Source organism: Solea senegalensis, linkage group LG1, assembly GCF_019176455.1.
Source record: "Solea senegalensis isolate Sse05_10M linkage group LG1, IFAPA_SoseM_1, whole genome shotgun sequence".
NCBI lineage: Eukaryota > Metazoa > Chordata > Actinopteri > Pleuronectiformes > Soleidae > Solea > Solea senegalensis.
The window spans coordinates 10,334,164-10,350,563 of NC_058021.1; the positions used below are offsets into that span (position 1 = coordinate 10,334,164).

At 40.6% G+C, this 16,400-nt stretch overlaps 1 protein-coding gene across 2 annotated transcripts in view; it reads right to left on the reverse strand.

The window, feature by feature from the left end:
* The window catches only part of LOC122768129 (receptor-type tyrosine-protein phosphatase S-like), a 68,188-nt gene that overhangs the window by 22,683 nt on the left and 29,105 nt on the right, over nucleotides 1–16,400 (reverse strand). Inside the window, exons 6-10 of one of the 2 annotated variants that reach the window (XM_044023897.1) lie at nucleotides 9,224–9,334; nucleotides 8,478–8,489; nucleotides 6,365–6,371; nucleotides 2,384–2,646; nucleotides 957–1,336 (exon numbers count right to left, since the gene is read on the reverse strand). In XM_044023897.1, coding sequence (XP_043879832.1) covers nucleotides 957–1,336; nucleotides 2,384–2,646; nucleotides 6,365–6,371; nucleotides 8,478–8,489; nucleotides 9,224–9,334 — 773 coding nt within the window. Of the gene's footprint in view, nucleotides 1–956; nucleotides 1,337–2,383; nucleotides 2,647–6,364; nucleotides 6,372–8,477; nucleotides 8,490–9,223; nucleotides 9,335–16,400 lie in introns of those variants that run through there. The other variant, XM_044023889.1, reaches the window with a different exon arrangement.

The following is a 16,400-nucleotide window of genomic DNA, read 5'->3' on the forward strand; positions in this document are numbered from 1 at the left end:
GGGATTTGTTTATGGGACAGAGTGTATGTAATCCCACCGCCATGCCAGTGCCTTTACATCCACCTCTCCAGTTATTATTCTTTAATATCTGTAATCCCCATATGCTCTCAAATCAGTCTTCGCTTTTATGAACCTACTGCAGAGTTAGGTAGGATAGAGAAAAGCAAATGGGACTCAAGAGGGAGTACTCTTAACTTAGAGCAGACAGTCCAATTACCATTTCCTTCTTTAGAATGTGGTGGGGGGGCAGCAGGGGAGTTACAGGATGGAAAGCTCTGACAAGACACATTCCATGCACAAGGACATGAACCTGCAAACTGGAATACAGCTCCCCATGGTAAATTTTATTAAGGCTTTATCGTTTTAACCCCATGTGGTTCTTGAAAGGTTGTCAGTCTGTAGTAAGTGAGAGCAAATAAAATTTCTGTTCAAATTTTATGTTGTTTTTATGTCTGCCTATTTATCATGGATAAGCAATACCTTTAATAAAAAGGCATGCATTACACTGCGATGCCATACGCGAATATATGGATATAAACAACTGTTATACAGTATTTGGAAGCCAAATCATCTCACAAAGACATTCCATAGTATTATTCTATGTTAATAAAAGATGATTTTACAGCAGCAGCCTTCACTTACAGGTGCACACGTGAGGAGAAACCATAGCTGACAACGACATTAGCGTTAGAGTTCACAGGGATTCAATTAAATGTATTAGTGTAGGCAAAACATCATATCAAAACATTACTTTTTGGGTAAAAGGGAACAAGCATCATCTTTAAACCCCAGATTCAGATGATGGAATATGTCACCTCGGCAAGAAGAGCATGGACAGAACAAGAATGCCAAACAATGGAAAAAAAAAAATATTAGAAAAATAATGTATATTCACAACTATTACTGGTGAGAGCAAATCACAAATAGGCCATGATCTGTATCTGCACTGGTCCCACCTGTCCATTGGGTTCCTCTGGCTCCTCCCATCGGACCATCACAGTATTCTGAGAGATAATGTGGGCCTGAACATTTCGAGGAGGACTGGCTGGCGCCTGCTCTCCTGTCCGAGCCTCCACACGAGCAGAGGGAGGGCCCTGACCGATGCTGTTGAAGGCAGACACTCTGATTTCATACTCCGTGTTGGGATACAGCCCCCCGATGCTGTAGCGGGTGGTGGTGATGCTGTCCACTGTCTCATATTTGCTGTCCGGCCCTTTGGCTCGGTACTGGATGATGTAGTAGGAGACCGGGTCGGGGTTGCCGGAGTCCCAGGTGATAGTCACACTAGTGGCGGTGGTTTCCGTGACGATGGGCGTGCCAGGAGGCTTTGGCAAAGCTTGGAATAAGGGAAAATGGAGAGAATTATAATTTTTGTACTGTAGGCCTATATTTAAATTTCTTTGGCAGGAGCAAAACAACAACATAGTAACAAAAAAACGTAGTTTAATGATGTCGTAAAGCAGCGTGGGATCATGGGAACTGTTGTCTTGTTTTCCTGTCTAGTTGATGTGTATGTTCGTGCTTTACTGAGAGAGATTCAGCTTTGGAACGTGCAGCAACCAGGAATGCATTGTCATGATCCAGTAGTGACAAATAGACACATTAAAAAGAAAAACGAACGATAACTATTGCCAAATATTTCCTTCCCCGCTCTGATGTTTCATAGGGCAGTTTGCTCTGAAAGTTACGGCACGCAGAGTGAAGCAGAAGACATAATTTAAAGGCGACCAAGATGAAATGGTCTGTTCCCTTGAATGGAAATACAGATTTCTTTGCATATAAATGTGTTCACTACTGAACAAATGCAATTAATGTATCCCATTAGTTTCTTGACTTTTAGATATTTGAATGTCAAAAAGTTACATACTGTATTATATCTTTACATTAAGTTAAAATGATTTTCATTTTGCAGAAATGGAAGAAAAACAACTATACTTATTATTATTTTGAAGTGTACAATCACTTGTTGTCTTTTGAGTTGTGAAGGCTACATAGTTTCTCCAACACACTTGGAAGATAAAGGCGGGGTGAGGGCAAATTTAGCTGCAACATGCAACTTCACCAAAATGAGTTATGCTCAATTTAACACAATGCACCTTTAAAAGTCATTCATTACAATGTGTGCTCTCATATTCAGTGTGTGCAATTACAATAAAGTTGACTAATACAGAGTCAACTTTATTGGCTCTAACTTAATACAAAACGTGGACAATAAATAATTTACATTTACAGATGTGAAATGTAAACATGCATTTATAAATACAGAGGAAGCCAATAAAACAGAATCTATTCATTAGTCAGCAACAAATGAGACATTTTATTCAGGTCCCTTTCTCTCACTCTAGAGGCAAAAATGATTAATTGTGTTATAAGAGCGTCTTACTCTTCACTAAGACCTGAGCAGTGGCCTCGAGGATACCCAGGCTACTCATGGCCACACAGGTGTAGTTTGCAGACTCGCGAACACTGTTGAGTTCCAGCACGTTCCGCCCAATCGGCATTTCGTCCTCCGGGGTCAGGTCCTCGCTGCCCAGCATCCATTTCACGTAGGGCATGGGCGAACCCACAGCCACACAAGTGATGTTGACGCTCCCTCCTGGCATGATCTCATGGTTGGAGGGGAGGATGGAGAAACGAGGGGGCGCACTAGGAAAGGAGAGTTGGGGGGGAAAAGGAGGAGGGAGGCAGGGGTTTGGGTTGGGGGAAAGGGTGGTGGAGGAGAAAAGCGGGGAAGGGAGTGAGGAGGAGAAAGCAAGAGAGAAAGAGAGAGAGAAGAGGGAGGTGAGGGAGTAAGGTGGAGAGAAAGAGAGAGAGATTGTGAGAGAAAGAGAGAGAGGTTGAGAGAGAGAGGTAACAGGAAGGGGGAGAATGAACTTCAGGGTTTTTTTTTTACAGAAAAATTACAAAGGGATATTTCAAGTTTCGTCCCAATTACTTTATGGTACTGATGAGTCCAACAAAAAACACAAATCTTGTGTTGAGCTCAACCAATCAGAGTGAGCTGCCTACTCAAAATAATAAAGTGACAAACTCTTGAGTATCATTTCAACCAGGACATGACACCTATAGTCAGTTTCTCTCTTTTTTTTCCATTTTGAGCAGAATTTTATTTTTTGTTTTGAAAATGTATTTTTTATCATATTTCCAAATCCAATCAATGAGTAAACATGCTAAATCAGAAATGTCAGTGATACATTTCACTTTAATTTCTGTGCCTTGATGTGCTTTTGCTGTAGATGGGCTTTGTGTGTGTGAGTGTTCTGTAAAGCATCATGGGATGGATCAATAGGCCCAGTCTCCTCTGTGTGTCTCCATGAGTAAAAAGTAGAAAATGACATCCAGTGCTGCAGGAGTGGCAGCATGCTCGACTGTACAGTAGAGGGAGAGACTGAACTCATAGGTTACTCGCATGCCTGGGTGACTCAAGAGGGATAAAAATGGTGGAGAAAACACAAAGAAGAGAACGAAGAACTGAAGACTGAGAAGGAGACAGAGAGAAGTGAGACAAGAGTGGAGACACTGGAGAGACAGGTCGAGGCAAAGGCGGAGGAGAGACAGAGAGAGATAGAGAGAGGCAGCTCTGCTTCTCTTCCAGACAATGACAGGCAATGTAGCAAAGGACAGCCACATTGTACAACAAAATACTGTACAATACATAAGATTTGTAACTGATACAGTGTGTCGTCAGATGAGTTGGAAATGTGGACAGGAGTGAATCGAGGGTTCTAATAAGGTGTCGTGGTAAATACAGAGTGATCATTGGACACAGCAAAGAACAACAAGACAGCATGAAAGAGGAAGAACAAGTGCGAGCAAAAAGAGAGATATGTGAGGTAGTATGTGCATGTTTATAAGTTAGTAAACTTATGTACATGTGTCTGTCGCTCCTACACATCAGGGTGCAGACAGAATGCAGAAGAAGAAGAGAAAAAAGGGGAAGGGACAGGAGGGGAAAAGACAGGGGAGTGGAGATAAAGAGAGGATTAGAAGAGGGTTTCGGGGTAGGAGGGAAAGGGGGGAAGAAAAGAGAAGCGAGGAGAAGAAAACACATGGATCTATTTTAAAACATGGCTGTATACCAGACTCAGGCCCATTCAGAAAGTAGGCTTTTAAAAGTAAGAACAGAAAAAAAGAAAAAGAAAACAAAACTGGTAAAGATTGCGTGTTGAAGGAACAGAACAGAGAAGAAGTGAATACCCCAGGGTCACAACACAGGAAACAGAAAAAGACAGAGAGAGAGAAACAGACAAACATCTCTGGATGAAAGGAGAGAATGAAAGGGAAAGCAGACAGAAAGCAGAACCATTGTCGGAAAACTCAGCTCAACACTCGCTTATGTGTGTAACAAAATAGCAAAAACAAAAAAAGAACTTACTCTACAACCCTACAATAGCAAAACAATAAAACTGCAAGATTTATTTATTTGCCACTTCAGCAGCATGTCTTCTTACATATAATTAAAAGCAAAATAAAATATAAACAAATAATAATAATAAAAAATAATATATATATTTATGCTGCATAACCTCCACTCCATAATGTGTATCATCATTACTTGGAATCTTCACAGGCAACATCCCCCTAATCACAGAATCTAGAGACAATTGGATAGAAGTTAACATTTTGTTTTGCATGATTTCAACAATTTTAAAAAATAATAGTTGCCATGTTGCCACTATCATTTCATGAATAACAGATCAAGTACAAAGCATCTGGGATACTTGTAGAAAAACAAACAAAAAAAAACAACGATTGGAAGATACCCAGAATTGGATACAGAAGTTGAAGACAAGAAAGAGACAAAGAGACAAAAAACAGGTAGATCTGTTAGAAACAGACATGGTTATGCAGGCATCTCCTCCTCCGATCATGCTGGAGACAGACAGACGGACTGACAGACAGACAAACAGACATCAGTGCATCCGTGGCAGCTACATGCATATACAACAGGCACAGCAGGTGCAATGCAACATGACAAGTATCAGCTTAATTCAGTCATTAGTTACTGACTGGACCGACATAAACACAGCAGAACAGACTGAAAAAGACAGTTAATTAAGCATATGGATTAGTTTGGTAACATGAGCAACAACAGGATGAAGGTGAAGCCCTAGGATGACGGTCAAATGATCGGAAACATGAACCGTATTCTAGTAAAGAAAATGTGTTTCCGTCGTGACCATCATGAGACTGAAGTGTTCACCGGTGAGACAAAGCCGAGCACTCCACAATAACGTGAGCTCACAAAGAGGAATAATCCTTCACATGTTCACGGAGCCTCTGGCTTAAACTTAATCAAGCCAGGCTGCATCATACTGCTGCACTTTCCATACATTTGTGAGAGCGGCAAGCTTCAATCTTTATTAACGGAGCAGCGGAGCTATCATTAGGCCTGTCGTCTGCAGGGAGTCTGGAGGCTACAGACTGAAGGAACCTTGGCACAGAGTAAGGATTACCGCTGTATCTCTGCACCGCGCTATATAACCGCTCATGCCCATCATCGAACTGACATTTACACAGCACCATCCTGTCCCACTCAAGGACACGGCTTTCACAAACTACTGAAATAAGAGCGAATCATTAAGGGCCCCTCGATTTCTAAAAATGTGAAAGTATGCGATTCATTTCAGTCAGCGTTTGGAGATGACAGCCGAGGTCAGTGAGACACGCTGGTTATGTTGCAACAGAGTTGGCATATAATGATAATACAATGTGAGATTGAAATATTCAGATACTTTACCAAGCAATGCCCTACTGGGTCATTTATTTTAAAATGTTTATATGCGTTATTACACAAAATGTGTATTGACAGGCATGTGGAATTTGTATCAGTGGCGGGTGTTGGTCTTTGACACAAGGGAAGATCATTTCAGGCACAGTTATCTACTAACATTCTGCAAACGAACAACTAGAAGAAGGAAATGCGATAATCATGTCAAACTGAAATGTATTTATCTGTCATTTGACTGAGGCAGAAAAGGCTCGGCTGTTGTGTATGTTTCTGGTTCCACCTTTCAGACACTTCCTCCAATCATGATGCAGAAGCCCAGCATTTGTCTAATGGGTTAGGGATATATATATATATATATATATATATATATAGGATTTAATATAATATGTATGATATTAAATCTAATTCATGTGTCAGACTGAAAGATTTGCCTTTGTTTTATTCATATTCTGCAAAATTAAACAGAGCCTGTCTCCACAGGTGCTCTAGTTCCAGCCCACGTCTTTTTTTTTCCCACAACACAGTGTGTGTGTGTGAGTGACACCAACAGTCACACACACACACACAAAACAACGCATTGTTCCACACCAGAATTAACTTTGATTTCTACAAATTGTCTTTAAAGCCCTCGACGGTCTCACTCGTCACAAACTCAGCAGCTCCTCTTAGTCCCTGTCTGTCTTTTAATACCAACGCTCACAATGCTTTCTCTGTTGCTGACTAAATGAAATAGTCTCCCGTCCCACATTGGGTCTTCTGTTACCATTAATGTTTTCAAATTCAATTAAGACCTCGGTTTTTTAATCTTGCTATGATTGATTTATGATTCTTGATGCCGTTTGCTTCCACATCATCTGGATTCAAATGTGATATTGGTACTTGTTTTGTCTCGTTTTTATCTTGTCTCACACTATACGCAATTTATAATCACACTTATTATATTAGTATTTACCGTTAAAGTGATCACTCGGAAAGACAGTTAGAGGCAACGCAATATTGTGCTGATTTTCTACCACACAGTGCACAGCCTCAGTCTGTTAAACAGACGTCATTCGATGAGATTAAAAATAACATCATAGTAGGAGTCTGAAAAACCAGTACATTTGCCAATTTATTTGGAAAGCACTACAGCTACGGGGGGATCTCCATTACTTGGCAGGCTGACCCGTGGTGTAAATTCTTGACTCAGTCGTGCAGCATTGGCTGACCAATGGTGTCATTTGATCAGTCATTCAGTCAGTGGCTTTCTCGCTTACTTCTACTGTTGAAGCTCATTCATTAACAGCCAATTACGAGCAGATGTCCTACAATGAACATATTGCTGATAACATAACAGACAAGTTAGTAGCCACGCCATAGTGACGTTGTGAAAGTAAAGTGAATATGTACTTTTATGCTGTAAGTCACGCTGTAGTTTAAGTGCTTGAAAAATAGTTACATTTGAGTTTGCGTCCTGTGGTGTTGAGCCACGGTCGTTTTCCTCAGCTGAAAATTGTGTTTTTCTCTGCGTTTCTGATTCTTAAAAAAAGGGAAACATATTAGCTTCAAGTGACTAAAAGGAAGGCAGAGTGTCACAGCGTTAAAAGGTGACACTGTAGACTTTTTTACGCACGGTGAGGGAAGGATTTTTGTCTCTTTGCTGCGATTGTTTTGTGCGGTTACGGTGTATGTCTTTCTCTTGTGCCTTGTGAAATTTGTCGTACAATAATAATCTCTATTTAAAAATATTAAAATAAACAAATTTGCCCTGTTTTAAAATGTAAATTATGCTTGGATATAAAAAGCTCATGCGAAGGTCAAAATGATAACTTGTGACTACATTTGTGTGATAAAAAATACAATATTTTCACCCAGTGTCAGCTGGGGTTGGCTCCACTGGCCCCGCGACGCTCACATGGAGGGTAAAGCAATAGATAATGAATTACCTAATGTCGTGAAGTCGACAAATAATCATGTGTACAGCCAAAATAAAAGTAGGTCAAATTTGTACTGAAGTCCAGTGCTTGTGATGGGATGTTTTGAGTTCCTTGCCATATTGAGTTTATAACATGAATTCAGCCGAATAACAACAAACCTGCAAAACACAATGGCACGTTCACATGTGACTTCAAGTGCAAAGATTCCACTCAGTGCAACAAGTGCAGGATTAGGAGCAAGTGTGATGTGCAGGGACAAAAACGTTACACACGATGACACGAAGGCCCAAAAAAAGAGAAGTAAATAAAAACAAACAGTAGCAAGACACGACAAGACAGTCAAGTTCAATAATATCACAATGCGAGCATATCATTAGGCGTGAACACACACACACTGTGCCATGCTCCTGCGTCGGTCCGTCACTCAACACACATGCAAGCGGTGCTCCTTTCTCTTTCTCTCTCACTCCTTCCATGCAAACATCGCCTCTTTTTAATCTTCCAATTCTTGGGTCTCCATGACAACAGGATCATACCATGCAGAAAACAGTGATCAGGGAGTGAGGGCAATACCAAGGATTCTGCACACAAGGCCTCACAATGCAGTTAATGCACTCTGCTGCGTAGGCAGACCACTTCATCACCTTAGCAGCTTTAGAAAAAATCAACTCTCTTCATTTTGGAGACAAAAACCATTTCTTTTCAAATCTACTCCAGTGTCCTTTTAAAATGTGTCATTTTTTTTTTTCCTTTTTTGTTTCTCTCTGTTTCAATAAACTGAAGCTTTCTGAAACAAAGGAGTAACAAAAGAAAAGAAAGAGCACACCAACCTTCTCGAAGCTCTGAGGGATGGAAGGGGGTTGATGCAGAACACAATGACGTGAGGGAGAGAGAGAGGGGAAACACAGAGAGAATAAAACGCCAGCGCAAAGCCACTCACTCCACTGCAACCCACACACACACACACACACACACGCACGCACGCACACACACACAACAATCACACACCGCAAACAGACTTCTCTGATATACTACAACTCGTAAATCTCAACATTGGCTGTGGATTTTCAGATATTAGCTCATAATAAGCCATCGCCCACTGTCCGGAGGCTACAGACAGTTAAACACGGATCATGTGGGTAAAGAGATGCTGTTGAATAAACCAATTGAAGAATCAATTATCTACTGATTCTGATCATTTTGTCAAATGTTATCTTCGTATTCCTATGGTAGCTCATCGTTTGTGCCTCGAGTACAGAAACCATTTTAGTAGACAGATCAGCAGTGTCTCCATGCAGTTAAACTGCGGTGCGCTCCCCAAATTAGGATCAGTGTGAGTCCACTGAGGGGAGCCCGCACCACCGTTTAAGGTGGACTTGTTAAAGGTGGTTGTGAGAAATGCCAAAACAACAGTGTCAACATTTATCGTAGACAATGGATGGGTTAGTAATACTCGTTTTAAGAGCACACTTACAAGAGAAAATAAATAAGTCATATCAAGAGCACCTTAACAATAGTGAATTTTTGTGTGTGTGTGTGCGTGCGTGCGCACACGTGGTCTGTACTCAGGTCCTACCTCGCACGTATAGGTTTGCGGGAGAGGAGTAGCGTACACCTTGTGAGTTGGTGGCCACACACTCGTACTTCCCTTGGTCTGTTTCCTCGCTGTTCTCAATCTGTAACGCTCCTGCAAAAGAAAGACAGACAGAAAAACAAATGTTCAGTTGAGTTTGTTCTTCAGCCTTGGATCTCGGTCCTCTAGTTTGAAATCCCTGCAGTAGATGGTGTTTTTTTGATTATCACAAAATCAGTAGTTATACTGAACTCTGAAGATTTCCACCTGGATCAACAAATACTATTACTAGATACCAGTGTTGTGCATTATATATTCATTACAGATACTAGTAAAAAAGTAACTCAGTTACTTAAACGAAAAAGTAAGGTGTTACTGAGTAAAACGTTTTTCCAATGCTCCCATTAAATAAAGGTTGATTGATTGAGTTTCCCTCTGGCCGTCATTTCAGTTCTGTACTGATGCTGAATAATACAAACTGTTGATTAAAACAACCGTTTCAATTCATTTGCATCCACATCACTGAATCTAATCATCCAAGCAATATGATCACAAACCTCGACACAAACGATAAAGTATTTCTTCAATGCCTATTTATTTCAGTCAGGCCATAAAGTCTTCCATAGGATGCAAGCCCATCTTTCTTACGCTGATGATCTGTCTGAAAGCAGGGTCCTCCACTGTGGAGATGAGTAGTAGCATGAGGGGGAAAAACACGTGTTTTTATCTGTAAAATTGTACCATTGGACTCTTGGAATAATAGCCTGATATTGCTAAAAGAGATCCAAATCAACAATTAAACACACCGTGCTATTGTTTTATCAAGTTATGCCTGGCTATGGGTCCATCTTTCGAACTCCAACCGCTACTGCTTGGGTGGAGTGTGTGTGCTCGCTGCTGTGACTCTCGGTGTCGGATGCTGCGTTAGCTACCTTAGCTGCTAACTTTGTCGAAGCATGCCGCTTCTCCAGGTGCTTCAGCCGATTGCTGTTGCGGTTGTTCGCCGTAGAAAGTATTTTTGAACCGGGACACAGTCTACAAGTTACCGAAATGTTGTTTTTCCCTCTGCTCTCCAGTTGAAAATAATGTGAATACCTCAACGAGGAGAAACTTATCTTCCCCTTCTCGCTCGCCATCACACCGACCTGTCCAGTCCTCTTCATGGCGCGTGTTTGATTACGTATGGGACGCTAGAGGGCGACACGTGCTTTGTTTTTCAATTCAATTAAACTTTATTGATCGCTTAAATGTTATGGGGACTGCGTGCCGTTGTAAAGCCTCACCAAAAGGAACGCAGCTTTTGGTAACGGAAACGGAGTTACCGAATTTAAATAAACAACGCGTTACATTACTAGTTACTGAATAAAGTAACGGCGTTACTACCCAACACTGCTAGATACCCATATAGACTTTGTCTTCACATGAAAGAAAGTGGTTTAGGGGTTTAGTTCTGCTTGAATTGGCTGGTTAGGTCTTACACTTCATCCTACACCTCTATCTCAACACGCAAAATGGAGGAAAAGGCTAAGTAGTAGGAGCAAGGGGTGAAATGGGATTGAGTCTTAAACTGTGGTGAAAGATACCGGCCCATTACTGGATTCTTCCCAAAGCCTTCCCCTTCTTCCCTTCTACTCTCACTGGGCTCATGAAAAACGAATAAAAGCACTTCGGTTAATGACAGCTCCCTTCTAAAAATTTAACAATTGATGCTGGAAGTTAGTTTAAGCTGCAAGTCAACATTTGCTGCTAGGGGAAATGTTATTTTCTGGGTCTTGAGACAACTCTTAGTCACACACCCTGGTACTTTTACTGCAGGCTTTACCTGCACGAATGTCACACAATGAAACTAAGATGTCTTTACTTTAAATGCAGAAAATTCACTCTAGAACATACTGTAATGACACTGCTGGAAACCAAGCTGCCTTGGCAGAGGCTTCTCTAGTGTCATTTCAGAGGCGTGCATGTGCCAGTACTTCTAGTATTTCTGGCCTAACCCCAACAACAAGCCCTGTCCTCGAACTGCAAATATCAACTAGCCCAGGTGCAACATGTGGATTTATTCCTGTAAGTGCACAGAGAGGTTTTTTAAAATTGCACTTCACACACTGGCTTCACTGACAGCGAGAGAGACACAGAGGATGAAAACAACAATGACAATGACTTGGAATATTTAAAGACAGATTTTGGCATATGCCTGCTTTGACACCAGAGACAAACACTGAGCTGGTGCAACACAGAGTCACTGCAAACATTAATTCTCTGGAAAATGTGAGAGTTTAAAACATTGCCCAATTATTCCTCACTATTTTTAAAATCATGAATTTCTTTTTCCAGTTTTCAGGTGATGATCTCCAATGACAGCCAAAAATGTATGCTCTAAAAAGGTTCCATTTCGGGCTGCAACAATGAATTGATTACCTTATTATTGACCAGCTCTAGAGATATAAGAAAAACGGCCAACAAATAATCAACAACAAAAAAAAACATATGCAGATGAATCCACAATGAAAATAGTTTCATGTCATGTTTTAGCAGTTTCATGTTTATATCTCAGGGTTTGTTGTCACATAGTGTATGCTTTTTTATAGAGTGTATGTATATGTACATAGAGAAGAGGGAAGAATGCAAATATGCTGCAATGATAAAAATCAATATGCTAATTATGATATTACGTGATCTGGCAGCATTTAGCAGCCTCTGCAGAGGCTACTTTCCATTGAAAAAAAAAGGGTGTGAACAGCACTTCCACATCCACAACAGTTTTTTTTATCAACATTCTCAGTTTCACACATTGATTCTTACACTGTCCAGCCAATAAGCTTTGACCTTGTGTTGTCTCCACTCTGCACCAGCTACAGTATGTCTCACAAAAAGCCAACAGAAATGCCAATAGTGTCAATATGAAAACGTTCTTCGGAACTTCTTTCCAAAAAGCCAAGACAAGTTTTAAAAAAAATTTAAATGACTTTTCATGGACATGGATGATTTCTAAAGGGTATTTGTACGGTTTTCTAATGCATCAGCCTCACTGTTGAAAGTTTCCACCTTGCAGAAGATCCACAACTTTCCCTCACGGCAACAACCTAACGATGCTCTTTAACGCCTTTGCTTCCATACCATAATTACACGCAACACTTGTCAGGTTTTGTTTCTTTTGTTTCACATGATGCTATTCTTGCTGCCTTTTTTTTGCTTTTTTGTTTCCAAACAGCCTTTGGAATTATGAGCAGTGTTTTTCTTCTTCTTCTTCTTCTTCTTCTTCTTCTTCTTCTTCTTCTTCTTCTTCTTCTTCTTCCTGTTCTGTCATATATCTCATCTAAAACTGACATGGTGCCTGAGGGAGACACACACACACAACCATGGACTACAATCACAGAGAACAATGAGGCAACTCAAAACGAGCACGCACGCACGAACGAACACACAAGCACAAACAAGTGTGTAGATAAACAGATGTGCCAAACACGCGGCCGTGTCTGTATCAGATCGTCTGTGAGAAAGACATCTGGCTTGTAAGAGATGTATGGTGAAAAAAGAGGCTATAGTATCTCACATTTTTTAACATGAGCATGGTGGAAAAATAGAACAAAGTACAAATATAACTACAAATAAAAATACAAATATAACTACAAAAGTAGAAACGATTATCATATGGCATAATTATCTTTTAATTATACGTTAACTAACAGTTGACACTAATTCAGTGCTGCAATAAATGCTACCCCCTTTGTTGGTTATTTTGTGGTGATGTTGAATTATAGATACTAGTTATAGTAGCTAGTTAAATGCATCGTTTTTGACGATCATATACAGTGATTTGCTATTTTCTCTGTTGTTTGTCGCTGTAAACAGGATTTTAAGATCGGGTAAAATGACACACAAATGACCTGTCATTCTCGACTTTTCTGACTTTGTTTTAAGACCAAGCAATACACCAATTAATCGATGAAAGAATATACTTTCAAAAAAGAAAATAATGTGCCTTTACAATGAGGTATTTCAAGAGTAAATATAATTGACTTAATGTATGCAGTGATTAAATGATTACACAAGTGGTAAATTACTTATTCCTTAGCATAAGTGCTAATTCCATCTTGGTTCTTTAGTTTTTGGATCTTTGTGCAGCATTTGACACGATTGATCACCATATTCTTATTGACCGACTTGAAAATAATTTTGGCATCTCTGGCTCAAATCTTACTTGTTTTAAATCATATCTGTCCAATGATAACAACACATCAGTGTTCACTTAAGTATGGGGTGCCTCAGGGATCTGTCCTTGGACCACTACATTTCTCATTGTACATTTCACCTCACGGTTGTATCATGTGGGGTTATGCAATTCACTTCTATTGTTACGCTGATGATACACAGATGTACTTGCCTGTAAATGCTCATGATAACTCTCAGATCAAAAATCTAGAGGTTGACCAAACAGAGATGCTGCTTATTGGTCTAGCTAATCAGAATCACCAGTATGATAACTGTCGTGGTGGACAGCTGTAAATTAACTCTCTCTCTCTCTGTCTATTTTTTCTGTCTCTCAGGGCATAAGGAGAAATAAAGTCATGTGTCAGACTCCTCCTATCTTTGATCAACTTTAGGATTATTTAATACTCTGCAATCCTCTAAATTCTATTGGATTAATTAATTTTCGTCACGGTCTGTCCTCCTCCAGACGTCCACAGCGGTTGGTGGCTTTGTTCTATTTGGCAGCATCTTGGGTTGCCAAATTCTTCATATGAGACCAAAATCTGGCAAAACCTGCACCATTGTGACCATGAACCACCCACAGCTGTGCGATGACGCCATCTTGCAACCATCTGCCTCTCTTCTATTACCCTCTGTCACAATTTGCGCTATTTCCTCCATCTTGTATTTCTATTTCCATTTTGTATTATTTTGTTTGTAATCTGCTAAACTTGCTTCCATAGGTGTGACACCTACTGCCCGTCTGTCCGTCCTGGGAGAGGGATCCCTCCTCTGTCACAAGGACACAAGAGGTTTTCCTCACTCGACGTGAGGGTCTAAGGGTGCAGGGTGTCACTTGCTGCACAGACTGTAAAACCCTTCGAGGCAAACTGTGTTTGTGATGTTAGGCTATATAAATAAAATTGACTTGACTTGACTTTGCACGACTGCATAAACACTTAAAAAGCTCAGGGGAGAAAATGTTTTACTCCTTCCAGAGAACTGGGGCACGCAACTATGTGTTTTGTGTTTGTTTGAGTGTGTTTAGTGAGCTGGTGCCATGCTAGCTGAGGCTGTCATCCATTTGCTTCTGTCTTCTGCAGTTATATAAGAAATAAGAAACAGCTCTTTGCCCTCCTCTTTTCCCTCTGTTTCTTCCAGCTCTCATTTCCCAGTAGTATGGAGCATAGCTGGGAAATACACACTGAGTCTCCACTGGAGGCAGGAGGAGAAGCATCAAAAAGATCGACTTGTGAAGAGATGGAGCTGGACAGGGGAATTTCTACAAATTGGAGCTTGTTTGACAGCTGGAAATAGCTCATGTGGCTAAACCTCAGCACACATTTAAAATTGGGCAATTGAAATCATCTTTTATGCAAAACATGCCAGCACATTACTCAGAGAAAGACAGGTGAAAACACACTTACGTAAAGACACAAAGCAGACAGATAACTGGCAGTGAGCAAACACAGTGAAAGTCGGCACGGGAAGCACATTAAAAAGCGGCGAGGAGGGAAAGTGAAAGATAACATAAAAGAAAAAGGAGCGGCAGAGCAGTTAGTTAGCGAGTCGTATGCTGGTGACAGAGCCAGAATGAAATGTGACGAGTAAATTGAAACGCTGTGTGGATGGTGTATTGTGTCTGCCGAGCTGAGAGTGGGTCGCTCAGATGACAGCAGATACTGCCATGCTGATCACTCTGCCAGAACTTCTGGGTCAAATAGATCACCTGGATCCACTTCTCCCATGAGGTGAGACATTAACTTGTAATTAGGACGGGACACTATACCAACAATCAAGACAGATGGGTTCGACTTTTATCACAGTTCATTAACTTAATAGATTTAAGAATCGGCTGTGCGGGATTATACCAAGTCTTTTCATTTGCACCTTTTTTCTTTTTTTTTTCAGAACACAATAACATGATGTTATTTTAGTGTGACGCAGTGACTTGAAATAAGTAGTTATCAGTAAAAATCTTTTTTTCTGCGCCTTCTAAGTTAGCACCTTGAAAACGATGTCACACTGTGAAATGCAGATGTGTACATATATGTTTATATATATATACATATATATATATAAGGATTTGTCTGTCTCAACAGTTAAAGAAGTCCTATTTTGAAAAACTAAACCTTTCCTGCTGCTGTACAGACAAACAAACAACCCAAGATATAAATAGCAGCAGACATGTCTGATGATTTTCTGAAGACTGAATCTACCTTCACACATCATCATACATCTAATGTTGACGCATGTCAGTGAAGTGTAAAAAAATACCTGTTGGTTCCAACAAATGTAGACACAACACAAGTATCACTATGTAATATACTATCACATGTGTCTTTACAGCTGTTTTGAAGAAGCTAAACAATGTCCTCAATCATTTCCCTGTTTTCTTTCAAATAGAAGGGGCCTAATCTGTGAGCATTAACCACAACCTTTGATCACATTACAGTTTGTGGCCAAGACAGGTCCATCCATTACCCAGTAGTCAACCTTGGGGTTCCATATTGCATGCCATCTGTTAGAGTTCAGTCCTATGAAGGCTATTAAGTGCTTAGGTAAACTCTGCAAATCTCAGTCCCAAATGTCAGCCACAGACAGATCACTTGTCCTGTTTCTCCTCACGTACATAAAGCAGATGGCATGGAAAAATAGATGGCTGCCTTGGCGGAGACATAAAGATGTCAGTAAAAGTTCAGCTCCACGCTGCACCATATGCTTCGACTACCCCAAGAAACTGAGGGCATGTGCGTGCAGCTTTTATGTATATACACACGGAGCCGGTGGGCATCGTTTGGACGGTCACCTGTGGTGGGAGGACACAGCGGGTGATGGATTATTATGGGCTGTGAAATGGCTAAGAGTCATCTTTTGTAGGATTAGAGTACAGTCATTCTCGACATCATTTGTCATCCTGACCCGCGTGCGAGCCAAAAGATATTTCTTACCACTCAACGGAGGCCGAAGCGACAGGGAGAAAACAGTG